Below are 19,319 nucleotides of genomic sequence, written 5' to 3' on the forward strand. Positions count from 1 at the left end.
ATTTTGGGGTCCTTGACACGAAAAAGTTAGAGAACCACTGGTCTATGGGTACAGGCGTGCACTTTCAGCAACGGCAACAATTGAAGAACCAGATGAAAACCAAAACATGGAAAACAATGTTATAGACATTGAAGACTTCCCTGTGTCTTATAAATCAGCTGGCAGCATTTTGGATATAAGATAACTTAAACTTGAATATAAATTTTCTGTCTCTTTTTGCAGTTTTGAGTATCAGGACAGGATTTTTTTGATTATTGTTATTAGTTCATGTTAACTTAAGTTTGCACTTTGAATAAGAAAGCTTTTTATTTTATTTTGTGGTGTTCAGTAGAACAAAGGTCTGAAAAGACATGCGATTGTGAAGTCATATACTGTATAGGAGTTAATGTTCAGTAAAACAATTTGACTTGTAAGGAGATTTCATAATGCAATTCTTGCCAGTTGTATCTTGTCAGTTGACCTGTTGCCCTTTTGTATTCAAGTTATGGATTTTTTTTGTCAAAAAGAAGTGACACAATGCAGAATGCACTGTATTACAATAGTACTGTGACTACTGTCTGTTACTATAGCATTTTTGTTGCAGTTCAATAAAACAAAATGCAACTACTGTATAATGCAAAAACAGAAGTATTGGTTTGCATTTGCTTTTTTTTCTCCCCCATATATTTTTATAATAAAAAAGTGCCATATATCGTATCGATCGGCACACCCCTAATACACAGATAAACTTCATGTTGATTTGACAATGTAACGATCCGGATCAAACATCACATTTTTATATCCTTACATCATTCCCCATAACACATGCACTTATCACATAGCCATTAACACTATTCACTCGTTTCCACACGTATATTCAATATTCAAATATCTTTCTGCAAAACACAAAAGTAAGGTTAGAGTCCTGTAAAATCATTAACTACACTATATGTTCATTCAGCAAACATATGCTGCCTCTCAATTAACTCAAGTGATCTCAACATATTCTCAAAGACCACAGTCAATAAACAGGGCCTAGCTGTCCCATGTGCTTTGGAACAATGTATCCTAACCAGGGTTCCATTTGTAAAAGAAAGAAAGGAGTAGTAGAATAAGAGGTGCAATGTGTTGATGAGTATTCATGTTAATGTGTATATCCCTATGTCTGTTCCCTTTAGACAGAGACAGGTATTCATATGCTGTGTTTGGATCCAGTGTTATTGGACGTGAATATTGTATTTTATCTGCATTAAAAAGGTCTTAAAAGTCCTTAAATTGTCTCTTTATAATTGTGCTGATACCCTGTATACACTTATACTGTATGTTGGTCTGTTTACTGTTGAGTGAGAAAACAATGTCGTACATTAAGATAATCGTGTGGGGACCCCCCTGGGGGTCCCGGCCCACAGTTTGAGCAGCACTGCTCTAAGACACAGTATAAATAGTCTTTGTGAATAAAGTGACATTAAAGATGAACAAACCAAACATCTCTGATCTCTGCTTTGTTCTTCTATTCTAACAGTCTGTGTAGAAAGGTTGACACAGCAACTTCTAATCTAGTTAAATGAACGTTACCACTTAAAGGTTAAGATAGATAACGTTTTATTTACTAGTCTACATAGCTGCTTTGACACCCATTGTTATGGGTCACAAGATATGACATTTTTGGACACAACAAAAAACTAAAAAACGTATTTTTCAAAAACAATGTAAAAAGCCTATCTACACGCTCATGTGTTGTGAGCTTGTAGTGAGCTTTAACCCTTTAAGACCGGGACGCATCTGTGTCATTTTAGATTTGAACTCTATCCATTATTTTATACTTTTCAAAAATAGCAGATATACAAGCTCATAGCGCGGCACTCGATGCCGCGCTATGAGCTTGTAGATCTGCTATTTTTTCTAAATCGTGAAAATGTGTGCAAATCTTTGAATATATATATATTCTTTTAAAGCGAACATTTTTAAAAGTCTTGGCTTCTGGGGGGTCCCTGGAACAACATATTTTGATATGGGGGTCTGCGGCCAAATACATACCCCCCTTGACCCCTGACCCCTGTACGCTCCTGAACCCCGACCCCTGAACACTCCTGAACCCCGACCCCTGAACACTCCTGAACCCTGACCCCTGAACACTCCTGAACCCTGACCTTTTTGGCTTCTTCCTTACTTCCTTCACAGGACTTACCACTTAAACTAATTAAGGCTCAGTTCCATTTAGTGTAGCACAGTGGTTCTCAAACTCCATTTGGTTCCATCTGTACACTCTCATAGTTACACGCCCGTAAGGGTCCATTTAGAACCCCCCACAAGGAACCATGAGGGTCCCTGGACCACACTTTGAGACCCACTGGTGTAGCAGAGTGTTTCCAGTGAGTCAACACCCTGACTCTGTTTGACCAGAATGGAACAGAGCCTTCATTAGTATCATTGGTAAGACCTGTGAAGGAAGAGGCCCAATTTCTTTACAATATGGCTGCTGTGCATAGAGCCTATAGAAGGTTCATTTGGCAAAGGGTCCTTGTAAGAAGATTAGGAAAGGAGACATGTGTACCTCTATGGTGCCAGTGGATTCAACATACATTCTAAAGGAGTTACGTCGCCCTCTGGTGGTGGTTTCTGTTTGATGCACCAGTGAGAAAATGCAGTTGAATCTATGCCTGTTGTTGTGTTGTGTTGTGTTGTGTTGTGTTGTGTTGTGTTGTGTTTCTGCTAACTTTCGTTTTATTTTGTTTTATTTTTTACTGAATGGGATCCCAGAATGTTTTTCTGCTGACCTGACTTGTCTGTCTTCACTAGTTCTGTCTTGAGGATGTTGGAGAGAGAGAGAGAGAGAGAGAGAGAGAGAGAGAGAGAGAGAGAGAGAGAGAGAGAGAGAGAGAGAGAGAGAGAGAGAGAGAGAGAGCTCTTATCTAATGTCTGCATGAAGCATGGACCCCTTAACTGAGAGAGAGATGAAGCAGGGACCCCTTATAGCTGAGAGAGAGATGAAGCATGGACCCCTTATAGCTGAGAGAGAGATGAAGCAGGGACCCCTTATAGCTGAGAGAGAGATGAAGCAGGGACCCCTTATAGCTGAGAGAGAGATGAAGCAGGGACCCCTTATAGCTGAGAGAGAGATGAAGCAGGGACCCCCATTACATATTGTATAACATTATGTTGCAGATTTCATAGATGTCATAGATAGCTTCATATACTAGTTTGACAGCACTATCATTAGATTCATGTTAATGTGTATTTTCAGACATTTAACCACTTAAACCCTCAATACTTAGTAAACTTGACCTTTGGCTCTGTACTTGGTCTGTACTGTTTTTCCCTCTACACCTCTTTGCCGAAAATATCCGATCTACAAGTCCATGAATGTGGGTTTTTTTACGGTGAACCAAACAAGGTTATAGTTTTATACACAGAGGCATTGAAACCCACATCCCAGTTTGTGTCTCTAGATCACTGCTTCCCAAACTGTTCAGCTCAGGACCCAGAAGAGAAAAAAACATGTTTGCCTGGGACCCAAACTAGTGAAAATAGCAGATCTACAAGCTTGCAGATCTACTATTTTCACTGCTTCTTAAACATGTTGTTTTCTGATTTAGGGAATTTCTTTGATATTTTTTACATTTTATTTGAATACAAATATTTGAAAAATGTTTGAAATCGGTTTCGTCTCACGAAAATGTGTGAATATTTATGTGGAAATCTTTAGAAAATCTTTTAAAATAATAATAGTTAATGAAAAAATGTAGGAGACAAAAAATAAAGGGATATTCACTCGCCACTCACCCACGAAAAAGGATCTGCGACCCACAAATGGGTCCCGACCCACGGTTTGGGAAACAGTGCTCCAGAGTAGGAGTGTACCTGGACCACAGTGCAGAGGTCATGACCTCCAGAGTAGGAGTGTACCTGGACCACAGTGCAGAGGTCATGACCTCCAGAGTAGGAGTGTACCTGGACCACAGTGCAGAGGTCATGACCTCCAGAGTGTACCTGGACCACAGTGCAGAGGTCATGACACCCATGACTACTTCAAGCAACTTGGATTGTGACATTCTATGTCACACAAAAGTAGCAAAAATAGCCGATTTACAAGCTCAAAACGCGTCGCAGTGGGACGCATTTTGAGCTTGTAGATCTGCTATTTTTTAATTGGAATCCAGATTTCTTTGTGCTATTTTTGAATTAGAATCCTGAAAAGTAACATTTTTATTAAATTTCAAGTGCATTTAGTTATACTTATGTTAACTTTATGAACTTAAATACAAATACATTGGACATGAAAAAGACAATAGAATTTTAATACTAGTCATTAAGCAACTAACTAATCAAATTGGGTCATGTTTGCATGTTTGGAATTGTAACAGCTGAAATCAATAATATGTCAGTATTCCGATATTAACCTACGGGGCGCATTAAGGGCGGATTCAGACTGGGTCCGATTGAATCGAACCGTTCCCGAGTACGATTGGCTTCTCCCAGCTGGCCAGCATTCACACTGGCCAAAATTATTTCGTACTCGAGTACATTTCATTTAGCAGTAATGGTAAATATGTGCCTCATGGGGGCGCTGTTGACTATGGGGCTTTGGGAGATGCAATGTCTTTCACAGAAGAAGAGTCACTTGTCAGAGTGCAGAGTGAATAATAAAGTTTGACTGTGTTCCTGACGTTGTCTTGAGTTATAATAATAACTGAAAAACAATACACAACCAAAGCAGTGTGTGCGTTGGTCTTTGAAACCTCAAAATGTAACGTTGTCTCTCGCGTCTCTTGTTATTATCAATATGATCGTGACGTCACGGGCTAATCCTTGGTATATTTATCCTTAAATACACGTTCACTACACATGTGTTTTTTGTTTATGTTTTTCCATGGCTCGCGCTACTCAAACACTAGCGGGATTATTATTTCTTGTCAACATTCAAGTAGAACTATGAGAAGGTATAACCCAGCTAAAATAATGTGTAGTTATAAAAAATATATAAAGGATATATGATTAGCAGTCCACTTCCTTCTCTTGGTACGGATGGATTCACACTGCAACGTTCCGTTCCTTACTCCGCAGCAATCGGACCCGAGACTACCTCCCCAGGTGGTTTCGGGTACGGTACGGTGATGCGTTACGGGGAACGGTTCGCTACGTTCACACTACCACAACATCTGCCATGTGGTCCGGGGTGCGCAGCCGGGACCATAGTCTGAATCCGCCCTAAGTGAAGGTGGGGGCCGCATGTGGCCCCCGGGCCGCCAGTTGCCCATGTATGATCTGGAGGAAGAGTGAGAGGCAAGTCCAGGGTGAAGTTTTCAGAGTCACTGATGATTTGGGGCCTCATGTCATCTGCTGCTGTTGGTCCACTGTGTTTTTTCAAGTCCAGAGTCAACACAGCCATCTACCAGGAGACTTTAGAGCACTTTGTGTTTCCGTACGTCGACAAGCGTTATGGAGATGCTGATTTCCCTCTCCAGCAGGACTTGGCACCTTCCCACAGAGCCAAAACAAGAAAAAGTGCTCCTCGGAGCACAGGTCTCCTCCACCAGGTCAGGTAGGTTATTGTGGGCCAGCAATGTTGGGAATGCGCCAATCAGGATGGAATATGAAAAATCAGACGAAGCCGCCTTGATCACTTGACTGCTGATGTGCCGTGGCAGACCTGTCACTCTTGGTTCAATAAAACCCTAAAGTCCAGTTTATAGACGACATACACAGAAATTACCTTTTACATGCGCAAGGCATCTTTATTGACAAACAAGGGAGATTTCCTCTATACTATGTGAATAAAAGAACAGCAAATTAATGATATTAAAACAATACGACCTGATATATCACGAAGGCAATTCGCTCCACATCTAAGTCTGCATGCAAACAAGCGTTCGGTTGAGCGCCTGGAGAATTCTGAAGTTCTTATCTATTACATTCAGTATATCAACGCTGTGGCTATCAAGGCCTTCCTTCTCACTGGAGCACAGCTACTGTGCTCCACACTCTATAAAGTATAGGTTGACGGCCCAAGGTTCCACAATGGACCATCACTATAAAGATAATGTGTACCGTTTTGCGTGATGTTTGGACACAATTTTTAGGAGTAATATAAAAAAATGTTTTGCAAAAATCGGCCTCCTGGTGGCGCTATAATAGGGCAATGTTAAAAGGGTGGCATTTGTTCCTAAATGTAGTGCGAAAGGTCATCAAGACATTTTTTTTTCTTAAAATATTTCACTTTATGCATTATGAAAATGGACTTTTCCACGATGTTCTAATGTTTTTTTGATGGATCTGTATATTGTTTGAATAGACCTACGTATATGTACTAGTAACTATGTTACTTATGGTGAGACATAACTTATTAAATGCCTTTATTAACTACGTTACTTATGGTGACACTCTTATTATATTATATACCTTTAGTAACTATGTTACTTATGGTGACACATCATGTATTATTATATTATATACCTTTTGACTACATATGGTTGCAATGAGATAGTGTTGGTGTAATTAATTGTAATTACTAGTATGTGTTTTGTATTGTGTAGTGTGTGTAATGTAGTGTGTAGTGTGTGTAATGTATTGTGTAATGTATTGTGTAGTGTGTGTAATGTATTGTGTAGTGTAGTGTGTGTATTGTGTAGTGTGTGTAATGTATTTGTTGTGAGCTTTGCTGCTGTGCCTCTACTCTCTCCGAGTCTTTCTTTCTTTTTTTTCTCTTTGCTGGTGTTGTGAGCTCTTAGTCCATGAGCCAGAGCCCCAAAATTGAGCAATTATTATCGAAAGAGTGGGCAAAACCAAACCTATATTAAATTGTTCATAGGGTCAATACGAGTAAATAAATATATGATAACCTCTCCACAGAAGCAGCTTTTTCATGGTTATCACACATTTTGTAATTTTCCCCATACGTACATGACAGGTGAAAAAATGACAAAATTTAAAAAAGAGTTATCATAATGAAACTTCCTGAGTTGATTACTTACATGAAGACAATGATTTATCGTATTACAAGTTTTCTGAAATTGTATATTTAAATATGCAAATTAGGCATTAGGAAAATATGCCTGAATTTGCATAACTTTCCAGAATCAAACATTGGAACATTGGACAAAGCCAGAGTCAACATTCTTATTTCATTTTGTTAATATGTTGAAGTCAAAGGTTGTTAACGAGGGAATATTCAATATATGGCTCCATTTTGGGGCTTTGGCTCATGGACTAAATGCCGAATTTGCATATTTAAATATACAATTTCAGAAAACTTGTAATACGATAAATCATTGTCTTCTTGTAAGTAATCAGCTCAGGAAGTTTCATTATGATAACTCTTTTTTAAATTTTGTCATTTTTTCACCTGTCATGTACGTATGGGGAAAATTACAAAATGTGTGATAACCATGAAAAAGCTGTTCCTGTGGAGAGGTTATCATATATTTATTTACTCGTATTGACCCTATGAACAATTTAATATAGGTTTGGTTTTGCCCACTCTTTCGATAATAATTGCTCAATTTTGGGGCTCTGGCTCATGGACTATCTGCTCTCTCTCAGATTTTCGTTCAGACAGACTGTGGATCACAGCTACAGTGTGGGTCTATCGAGGGGAGGAGCTTATTGGTGTGTGCTGCCATTGGTTCGTTTAGATTATGGGCCTCACACACTGTGTGTGTGTGTGTGTGTGTGTGTGTGTGTGTGTGTGTGTGTGTGTGTGTGTGTGTGTGTGTGTGTGTGTGTGTGTGTGTGTGCGTGTGCTTTCAGATCAGTGTGTACTCTTTTTCTTTTTCGGTTCTATAGCAGTTCTATTATACATAATGTCGAGGGGCGGCCATAGCTGAGTGGTTAGTGAGCCCGCCTAGGGAGCCAGAGGCCCTGGTTGCCCCAGGTACGATTCCAGGCCACGCCAGCATATGTGTCGATGAAATGAAATTTGTCCCTGAGCAAGACTCTTAACCCCTAATTGCTCACAGGCCCTCATTGGAAACAAGCCCGCAAGGACTTTCATGAACGTCCTGTTAAAAAGGAATTTAAGAGAAACAGGGAAAGTTTCAATGTGTTTTGTCTTTAAAAGTTCATCAAAGTTTTAATGGAGGTTATATTCTATAGATAGAACAATAGAAGAAAACTACTGAGTCATATTTCAACAGGGTGGAAACATTTTCTACCAGTGAATCACTGTGAATCAACACACACACACACACACACACACACACACACACACACATACACACATGACATGGGAACCTCCCATGTCATGTGATTTTTGAGGAAAATGAAAACCAAACTGAACCTGTCTGTTAGTCAGTCAGACAGACAGACAGTCAGTCAGTTGTACTAAAATGGCGCAGCAGGGAGTTCAACTGGATCAGAAACAGTTGAGTTGTTCTATCTGTCTGGATCTACTGAAGGATCCAGTGACTGTTCCCTGTGGACACAACTACTGCAGCAGGTGTATCGAGGGTTACTGGAACCAGGACGATCAGAGAGGGAGGTTCAGCTGTCCACAGTGCAGACACACCTTCATCACAAGACCTGTTCTGAAGAAAAACACCATGTTGGCTGAGGTGGTGGAGAGCCTGAAGAAGACAGGTGATACCTTTAAATTCTCTTGTAAATACAGCTCACTGACTCTGTTTAATTGATTGATTGAATATTTTATTAGACAGAAATGCAAACAGCTCGAGTACAGTCATACACTTGGGGCCCTATCTTGGGCACTACCTTACCCATTATCCCTAAACTTCTTTGCCATTTTTTACTATTTTGAAAAATATTTTTAAATGGTTCAAATATCCAATCTACAAGCTCACAACGTGTCCATGCAGATCGGCAGGCTATCTTGAGGGTAAACAATATGTTAGACACACAGTCTGACACAGAGTGGTGTTAAGGCAGATAGACTGTAACAAAAACAATAGTTATCAGGCAGCGGAGACATGCTTGCTCCAAAGAGGCTATGCGTGTGACATCATCGTACCCGGAAGTTATGCGGGAACGCCTACTGAGTGGCAAAAAAATGCTTTCTGGCCTTGACAGCCCATACATCCAAATAGCAAAGTCCTATCTGATTGTATTAAACAATGTTAAACTCACCAACATGGCAGCTGTACGGAAAGCTTGAATTATCCTCTTTCTATCTGCAAAATTTTTGTTTAATAAAAATTCACCCTAGACATGTTATGAGCTACTTTTTGTCAATGAATTCCGTGCAGGTGATTATTTTTATAAGTGTCAGAGTTTGGAAGCGCTCGTTTTCAATAAGCAACATCCTTCTGCCTCCTGCATTATGTGACATTTAGAAACGGGTGGTACGCAGGACTGTTGAGTGATTCACAACGAGCGCTTCCAAACTCCAACACTCAGTCTAGATGAGGGGGGCGTGTCCCGGTGGACATGTGACGCATGTGCATACTCTCTATAGGCTACCAAATATGTGGGTACAGGCACATACCAATGAAATACATAAATACATTTTTTATCAGATTGATAAATACATATGTATCAATCTATCAACAGGACTCCAAGCTGTTCCTCCTGATCACTGCTACGCTGGACCTGGAGATGTGGCCTGTGATGTCTGCACTGGGAGGAAAAGGAAAGCTGGGAAGACTTGTCTTCAGTGTCTGGTCTCTTACTGTGACACTCACCTCCAGCCTCACCATCAGTTTCCTGCCTTTAAGAAACACAAGCTGGTCAAAGCCTCCAGCGAGCTTCAGGAGAACATCTGCTCTCGTCACGACGAGGTGAAGAAGCTTTTCTGTCGTACCGATCAGCAGTGTATCTGCTCTCTGTGCTCCGTGGAAGAACACAAAGGTCACGATACGATCTCAGCTGCAGCAGAACGTACTGAGAGACAAAAGGAGCTCGATACGAGTCAGCGGAACATCCAGCAGAGAATCCAGGAGAGACAGAAAGACCTGAAGGTGCTTCACCAGGAGGTGGAGTCCATCAACCACTGTGCTGACAGAGCAGTGAAGGACAGTGACGCCATCTTTACTGAGTTCATCTCTTCCACTGAGAGAAGACGATCTGAGGTGAGGGAGCTGATCAGAGAGCAGCAGAAACGTGAAGTGAGTCGTGCTGAAGAACTGAGGAGGTGTGTGGAGCAGGAGGTCACTGAACTGAGGAGGAGACATGCTGAGCTGGAGCAGCTCTCACTCACAGAGGATCACGTCCATTTTCTACAGCGCTACACCTCCTCCCTCTCAACGATCAGTGAATCTACATACCCAGTCAGCAGCAATGTCCGTCCTCTGAGATACTTTGAAGATGTGACCGTGGCCGTGTCCAAGATGAAAGACAAACTAGAGGACATTCTTACAGAAGGAGGGACAAACATCTCAGAGACAGTGAACAGTGTGGATGTTTTACTGTCAACACCACAAGAACCCAAGACCAGAGCTGACTTCTTACAATATTCACGTCCAATCACACTGGATCCAAACACAGCATATCAACGCCTGTCTCTGTCTAAAGGGAACAGAAAAGTAACATGGATGGACAAACCACAATCATATCCTGTTCACCCAGAGAGATTCACTACGTGTCAGGTTCTGAGTAGAGAGGGTCTGACTGGACGCTGTTACTGGGAGGTAGAGTGGAGTGGAGGCGATGTTATTATTGCAGTCTCATATAAAGATATCAGCAGAACAGGGTCTCATAATGAATGTGCATTTGGATTCAATGATAAATCATGGTCTTTAATGTGTCAGAAACAAGGTTATCATTTCATACACAGAGGCATTGCAACTGCCATCCCAGGTCGTGTGTCCTCCAGAGTAGGAGTGTACCTGGACCACAGTGCAGGTACTCTGTCCTTCTTTGTGTCTGACACCATGACTCTCCTCCACACAGTCCACACCACGTTCACACACAACCTCCATGTTGGATTTGGGATTTATTCACCTGGAGTCTCTGCTGAGTTGTGTGACCTCAAGTAGATCACACTTCTGTTTTGTCTCTCATGTCACGAGTCCAGAATCGTTTCTTCATCATTTTATTGTTTTTCTCTCAGCCTGCCTTGTGAGCTTGTAGATCAGCTATTTTTGTGTCGTATGATGAAGTATAATAGTGGTTTAAAGTGGATAATAATCTATTTTAATATTTTGTTCTCCTCTTGTATTCATACACCTTCTTGCTACCATTTGTCTTGTTATGATGTAATCATTACTTTATGGATTTTATATTCCTGGTGAAATATTATATTTTTGTTATTGTTTAGACTTGGCTCTCAAAATGATCAGGCCACGACCCCCCAAAATAATCATATTGGAACTGGGGGACCCCCCAAAATAATCATATTTGAACTGGGGACCCCACACCCTGATAAACACTTGAATTGTAGGAGTTGAGGCATTACATTTAGTTTGACTCGGTTCCACAGATAAATATTGTGAAAATAGCAGATCTACAAGCTCACAACCCATCACAAATGTGATGTGTTGTGTGCGTGTATCTGTTATTTAAGGTTTGCCTCTTTCTTAGGTCATATTTGACAACTTGGCAAATGTTTGACCATGTTTTTATAGTATAGTTTGTTGATTACTTTTGACGCTGTAATGGTCTTATTTTTATTTTATCTGCATTAAAAAGGTCTTAAAAGTCCTTAAATTGTCTCTTTATAAATGTGCAGATACCCTGTATACACTTATACTGTATGTTGGTCTGTTTACTGTTGAGTGAGAAAACAATGTTGTACATTAAGATAATCATGTGGGGACCCCCCTGGGGGTCCCGGCCCACAGTTTGAGCAGCACTGCTCTAAGACACAGTATAAATAGTCTTTGTGAATAAAGTGACATTAAAGATGAACAAACCAAACATCTCTGATCTCTGCTTTGTTCTTCTATTCTAACAGTCTGTGTAGAAATGTTGACACAGCAACTTTTAATCTAGTTAAATGAACGTAACCGCTTAAAGGTTAAGATAGATAACGTTTTATTTACTAGTCTACATAGCTGCTTTGACACCCATTGTTATGGGTCACAAGATATGAAATATGTGGCTTCTTTTACCAAAAAACTTTTTTGTCAACTGTCAACTGTTCAACTGCATGGTGTTCATGTTATTAAAAGGGTCTAAGTCTGAGGGTACAAAATGGAACAAAGTGTTCTTATAGCTTATCATAATATCAATCATTTATCTGGCCTCCTCAAGCTCCCCTGGGATGTCCCTGATGACTACCCCAATCCACACAGAATCAGTGGTGTACACTAACTAAGTACAGTACTTGTACTCAAGTACTGTACTTAAGTAAAATGTTTAGGTATTTTTTACTTTACTGGAGTATTTACAATTTTCAGTACTTTTACTTCTACTCCACTACATCTCAGAGACAAATATTGTACTTTTACTCAACCACAATTATTAGAAAACTTTAGTTACTAGTTACTTTGTATATTTTGATTATTATTACAAAACCACTTCAGCCCTGGCCCCTATATACATTTCGGCCATTTGAAAATAGCAGATCTGCGAGCTTCTGCAGATCTGCCATTTTCAAAAGATTTGTATACGTTTGAAAACTTGTGAAAATGGGACATTCTGCAAAATTAGTACTTTCTACTTTTGGTTGGTAGTACTTTAAAGTACATTTTGATACCAATACGTTTGTATTTTTAATCAAGTACATTTTAAATTCTGGACTTTTACTTGTAGAGTACTTGTTTTTTCCACCACTGAGAAGAACCAGTGTTTATAAACTTACTTGTTGTTGCTGGAGCAATGACTGCACGCTGGGGGCTCTGAACATTTCAGTCAGTTTGTAACATTTAGCTCCTTCCTTGGCTCTTTTTGTCTTGTCCCTTTCCCTTTCAGCTCCACCTGCCCTCTTTTTCTCTGACTTTGAGGGAATGGGGTTGGGATCCATAATAATGTGACGTTACACTAGTTTATTTCTTTATTTTGTCGAATAAATCCATCCAGCTGTCTCAGTCTCAGACCATGCTGCCTTGTGTGTGTTGTGCGTCAGCGCAGGGGTGTAGGGGTGTAGGGGCGGGGCAAAAAGCCAAACTAACCAATCACGTATTGATTCTTAAAAAAAAGTTCAGTACCGTCATTTTGACCAATCCCTACCCCTCTAATCACGGAGCAGTGTGAGCAGCAACACTGACTGAATTGAATTGAAATTTACTTTGGCTGGCCTGGCCTGAGCTTAGGAGAGAATTTGCTGCAGCACTTCAGCGCTGCGCTGGCTGTGGCTGGCTGGCCTGACCTGATGTAAAAAATAAAAAAATACAAAATTGCATCAGATCAGGCAGGCCAGTGGCGTAACTGAGGGGTAGCAAGTGATGCGGTGCGGGGGGGCCACCAGCTGCATTGATACAAATATTTTTACAGCAAAAAAAAAGTTGATTTATATTGGTCAAATAGAACCGAATTAGACCCGAAATTTTCCGGGTCTAACGCACATGCACGTGCGCTGCGCGCGTGCATGTACGTGGGCCTCACGTGAAACTCCCGCGGTAGGCCCCGCGATTCTGCGTTACGCCACTGAGGCAGGCCACCGGGAATAGTCCCGTACGGACATGTTGATGACCCCTGGTAGGGAGCTGTACATTTATAAAAACTGCATTTATCATATAAACTATATACATCATATAAACTATATTTATCATATAAACTGTATTAATCATATAAACTGCATTTATTATATAAACTGTATTTATCATATAAACTGTATTAATCATATAAACTGCATTTATCATATAAACTATATACATCATATAAACTGTATTTATCATATAAACTGTATTAATCATATAAACTGCATTTATTATATAAACTGTATTTATCATATAAACTGTATTAATCATATGAACTGTATTAATCATATGAACTGTATTAATCATATGAACTGTATTAATCATATAAACTGTAGACATGATGGAAGCAGTTGATCAAACAGTGAGCGGGAAGCAAACCTGATGAGATGAAAAAAAGCATCTCTCCATAGAACTACAGTAAAGCACCAGCCCACGGACCCCTTAGCTGAGAGAGAGATGAAGCAGGGACCCCTTAGCCGAGAGAGAGATGAAGCAGGGACCCCTTAGCCGAGAGGGAGATGAAGCAGGGACCCCTTAGCTGAGAGGGAGATGAAGCAGGGACCCCTTAGCCGAGAGAGAGATGAAGCAGGGACCCCTTAGCCGAGAGGGAGATGAAGCAGGGACCCCTTAGCTGAGAGGGAGATGAAGCAGGGACCCCTTAGCCGAGAGAGAGATGAAGCAGGGACCCCTTAGCTGAGAAAGAGATGAAGCAGGGACCCCTTAGCTGAGAGAGATGAAGCAGGGACCCCTTAGCTGAGAGAGAGATGAAACGGGGACCCCTAATAGCTGAGAGATAGATGAAGCAGGGACCCCTTAGCTGAGAGAGAGATGAAGCAGGGACCCCTTAGCTAAGAGAGAGATGAAGCAGGGACCCCTTAGCTGAGAGAGAGATGAAGCAGGGACCCCTTAGCTGAGAGAGAGATGAAGCAGGGACCCCTTAGCTAAGAGAGAGATGAAGCAGGGACAGGCACGTGCAGAGGGGGGAGGGGGCTTTTGGTGCTTGATCACCTGCCCTTTTGCCTCAAATTGCCCTTCTCCCAAAAGACCCATTTAAAAAATAAAAATAAAAATTATGGCCAGCCCAACATCCGTGGCCCTTATCAAGACGAACATTTGACAAATAATTATAATTTCACTATCATAATTATTATGTATTATGATAATATAAATGAGCTGGCTGCCATCAGTCAGTTTTAGTCTCACTTTTCACCTGATGCAGTGATGTCAAGTGCCCTCCCACCCAGGGGTCATCAACATGTCCGTACACGGACAAACATGTCTGTAGCAAGACATGTCTATGTCCGAGGCACATTTCTTTTTTCGAAAAGAAATTCTAGATATAGCCTATATATATATTTTTTATTATAATGTAGAAACATGTAGAAATGTGTTTGAATAACTTTGGTGACTCGTAAGGTAACATGCTCATTACATGAGTTGCAGGAGATTTTTTGTAGGCCTATTACACATGGTACCATGTACACACAATTGACAACAAGACAGCTAAAGAAATGATTGCTAATAGCTGCCTCAATTCTGTGAAAATAGCAAAATGTGCTTTAAAAAAAGGTAATTGCCAGAATCACATAGGCCTAGCTCTAAATAGATAATAATGGACTCCTGATGTGCCATAGTTTCTACTCTATTCTACGCTACACATTTTTAAACAAGCCACTTATCAAATAATTCAATAAAATATTATTTTGGGGGGGGGGGGGGGGATGCCGATCTACAAGCTCACATCACAGCATGTTTTGAACTTGTAGATCAGTAATTTTCTTATCTTTTCAGCCTATAATGCCCAAAATTGGGATGTCAGGGTTAAAGTGGTAGCTATACTTTCGAAAACCTGGAGACTGGAAAGTTATCCATTGTATTCTGGCAGGTGGTGTTGCAGGTCCCAGGTAGCCAGGACAAACATACAGATAATAATGTCCTGTTTAACAGGAGAAAGGAGAACACAGAAGGTTTTAGTTGTTTGCAGACTGGTTGCTCTCATTGGAATTTATTAACAGAATTCACAGATTCACAATTCACTTTGTTTCCCATTTCTTTTGTTCCTTTGTATTATCATTTCAATGTCTTTTGCTTTATCTTCAACTTTGTTTTCACCAAAACACTCAATTAAACCAACACTGTATTACTGGAGTTAAGCACCATTACAATATTGCATGCTCTTCCCATATTCTTTTCCATAGCAAACATGTTCACCTCATCACTTCCAAACATACAATACAGTACCCAATTAGACCTTCATTAACTGTCTTGTCTTTCTCAGGAATATTCACCTTTAACTTAATGCACTTTTAGCAAGTATTTATTTAAGCAATTATACTTTTCTTCTTCTTAGTAAGCAGCTTTAAGTTACTGTACTTGAAATGTTCATTGACCAATTCCTGAGAGTTTAACTAATATAACCATGTCCAAACAGAATAAAGTAGCATGTCACACTTCTTACAGAACACACAAAATATACCAAAATACATTATTAATACTTATACAAAAACGGGAGCTCTTATTGGGAGTCTGAATTAGGATCAGAAGGTCCTATGTAAACATTACGCACTCACGTCGCCATTTTGCATTGATTGCTCCAGCCAAACTACTGTGTTCTGCACTGGATTCATTCACAAACAATAACCACATCTTGCAAACACTTTAGAGTTAGGCTCCACCATCAGAACGTGTACTTAATGTTATAATGATCACATTGATACCATTTAGTGAGTTGATGCACCACAACTAACCTGTTTAACAGGAGAAAGGAGAACACAGAAGGTTTTAGTTGTTTGCAGACTGGTTGCTCTCATTTGAATGACGTGAGCTTCCTGTCTGCAGGTTAGTATCCCATGAGGGAGAAAACACTCTGATACTGCCCCCTACTGACCAAGCTGAATACTCATACTGATAAAGTAACACTGACAGCTCCAAAAACGATTTCAAAGCACAAAAATAAAATAAATAAATCAACACAAAAATGTGACACATTATGGGTGGGTCACAGTGGCAGTCCTGAGACAGGCATTTTGTAGCATGGTCCAAGTATATTCCATGTTTGGGATTTCAATAATTGGGTCTTAGTACAGACAGTGCTTTCATCTTAGAACGCAGGAGCAAAAGGGCCATACTTGAGGACAGGAAGAGATTAAGTTCTACCAGCTAAACTAGTTTTTTTGTGTGTCAACTTTAAGAGTTGTGGTTTCCATTAAGGTGAACAGGTACTAGCTATGTTGATGAGAAAGTCTAAAGTATGCCGAATGGAACAGTGGAAATGGAACAGTGGAAATGGAACAGTGTCAAAACAGATAATTATGTACAGTACAGGATGAGTGATTCATGAAGGCCATGGCAGGATTGAAAGGAATGCAGTGTCACAATAGTTTGATGCAAAGGTGCCTAACTTTGATCAGGTGAGGAGGAGGTCTAATGGTGAGGCTGTGGATCAAGGGTTTCCATGGATTATGATTGTGGAGTGTTACTATGGTTATTATTAGCATTATTGGACACTTTGAAACGCTTTCTCTCAACTGACATAAATGAACTTTACTTTACTCCAGTTCTGCCCTCCTTTGCCTTGGTGCTCCTTCTCAACAGATGGCATGCCTTCTGTTTTTGCTCTTTTCCTGCACAATTTTTCACTGTGGTCACTCACATTACCGTTGACTTTAATTGTTTCAGTGTCTGACACACCTCATACACTCCATTAATCCATACACATACAAATACTACTATCCCACAAAGGATTGAATGGCTGTGTTGACATTTTCAGGGAATCTTGTTGTCTTGTTGTCCTCATTTCAATCAGAAACACTCACGTCAAAGTAGATTTAACCATTTATTGCCACAAATGGAATACAGTTAAGCTTGGCGTTAAAGCTCCGCTCTTGGGAGAATATTCACAGAATGTTGTCGAAGCAGCCTGCTAAGCATATATTCAGGGAATGCTTAAAGGGGTAGTTCACCCCCAAAATAACTTTTTTTCTATTGATTACTGACCATCTGGAGCCTTGAATTCATAGATATTTTTTCGTTTTTGTCACATTCCTAAGCCAATAATTTGATTATAATAAATGTGTCCCCATTGATTCCGGTAGGAGACACAAATGCATTTGTGTCTCCTACCGGAATCAATGGGGCTAAATTTATTATAATCAAATAATAAAGGAAGGAATGCGACAAAAACAAATAAATATCCATGAATTCAAGGCTCCATGGGGTGAGTAATCAATAGAAAAAAAGTTATTTGGGGGGTGAACTACCCCTTTAAGCAAATCCCCCATAGGGATACAATGTCAACAATAAGCAGTACATTGACATATTAGTTTGAATTAGCAGATATACGATATACTGTACAAGACTTCCGTGTCCTGCATGAACTAACGCTATGCTTCATATGATGCAATCATGTACGGGTACAACATACAATACCACAAATCTCCTCTAACTTATTAATGAGAATGTCATCCCGACACTTTATGATTCACCATTATTTTAGAATAATGTTTTTACATTATAATGAAAAATATGTATGCTATATATATATTTATTTAAAAACAAAAAGGAAAAAAAGAGTGCCACGGACATAGACAAGTCTTGCCACGGACATGTTTGTCCGTGGTTCAGAAGGAGCTATTTGCTACCAAGGCAAAGGAGGGCAGAACTGGACAAGTAAAGCTGGTTGTCGTTAGTTGAGAGACAGTGTTTCAAAGTGTCCAATAATGACAATAACAACTATAAATATAGCTGCAAGCAGCGATAATACGGGGCCAGTGAATGCAGAAAGAAAAAAGAAAGAAGCAACGATAAGTAATATGCACAATAAGCCATAGAAACATAGAAGACTGAACTTGAGAGATGAAGACCATGCAATTAACAAATGAGCATTTTAAACCCTCACTAACACTAACCTCAATAAAACAACGCCTAAGCCTGCTGGGGTTGACACTAACGCCTGCCCGCCTGCCCGCCTGCCCGCCTGCCCGCCTGCCCGCCTGCCCGGGGCAGGTAAATCAAATGGTAGGGCAGGTGAAGTTTGCTATCTGGTTGCCTGACGGGCAGGTGCGGATTTGCAGTGGGGATGCAACTGTTTTTTGTTCGCTATAAAACACAACGCGAGATATCCGTCTTTAGACGCTTGAGCATGGCCAGAGCGCTCCGTCTCCCCCTCTCCCTCTCTCCCACACACACACACTGAACCTGCGACGCGGCGAAAACAGCTAATCTACAAGCTCACATAATACTGAAGGCACGGGCACGCAACTAGTTATATATATAAATCACCGGGTTGCAAAATCAAGCTTGGAATCTAGTGTGAAGAGATACGTTTGTGAGAAAGTGCAGTTGATGACGAGCATGGCTGCTTGCATCCCACCCGGGATATAAAACAAAAACACCCGCTGACTTTTTTCACATGTGCTGCAGTTCCCTACTTGTCCCTAACCAACGTGTGAAAATACAAGAAGCAACTTGTAAAGCCTTCCTTATGTCAGTATCAGTTCAAAACAGCAGCATCAGCCCAGCATCAGCCCAGTACCCTGAACGGTCAAAGCTTAACACTTGTCAAGTCAGAAGAACGTAAACCCTTGACTTCTGGTCGGTGGACTTCAAAATAAGAGCGCTTTGTGAAGTTATGGGAAAGTAAGTGTCTTCATGTCTGTGGAATGTAAAATAAGAGCACTGTTGGCCTATATTGTGCTGTTTTCACTGTTGCTACATATTGCTAAATATAAAATAACAAGTGTTAAGGTAGGGTAAATGATTTTCTTTTGTTAAAATAAGGGTTAAATAGCTTTATATTCTGATAATACTCAT

The 19,319-nt window shown here is 40.3% G+C and overlaps 1 protein-coding gene across 1 annotated transcript in view; it reads left to right on the plus strand.

Annotated features, from left to right (window-relative positions):
* Positions 1-8,285: 8,285 nt before the first annotated feature.
* LOC308082899 (uncharacterized protein) overlaps positions 8,286-19,319 on the plus strand; it is a 26,215-nt gene continuing 15,181 nt past the window's right edge. Inside the window, exons 1-2 of the mRNA XM_080424982.1 lie at positions 8,286-8,553; positions 9,481-10,900. Coding sequence (XP_080281108.1) covers positions 8,304-8,553; positions 9,481-10,900 — 1,670 coding nt within the window. The 5' untranslated portion in view covers positions 8,286-8,303. The remainder of the gene's footprint in view (positions 8,554-9,480; positions 10,901-19,319) is intronic.

This window comes from Gymnoscopelus braueri, assembly GCF_963280865.1.
Source record: "Gymnoscopelus braueri genome assembly, chromosome: 3".
In the NCBI taxonomy this organism is placed as follows: Eukaryota; Metazoa; Chordata; class Actinopteri; order Myctophiformes; family Myctophidae; genus Gymnoscopelus; species Gymnoscopelus braueri.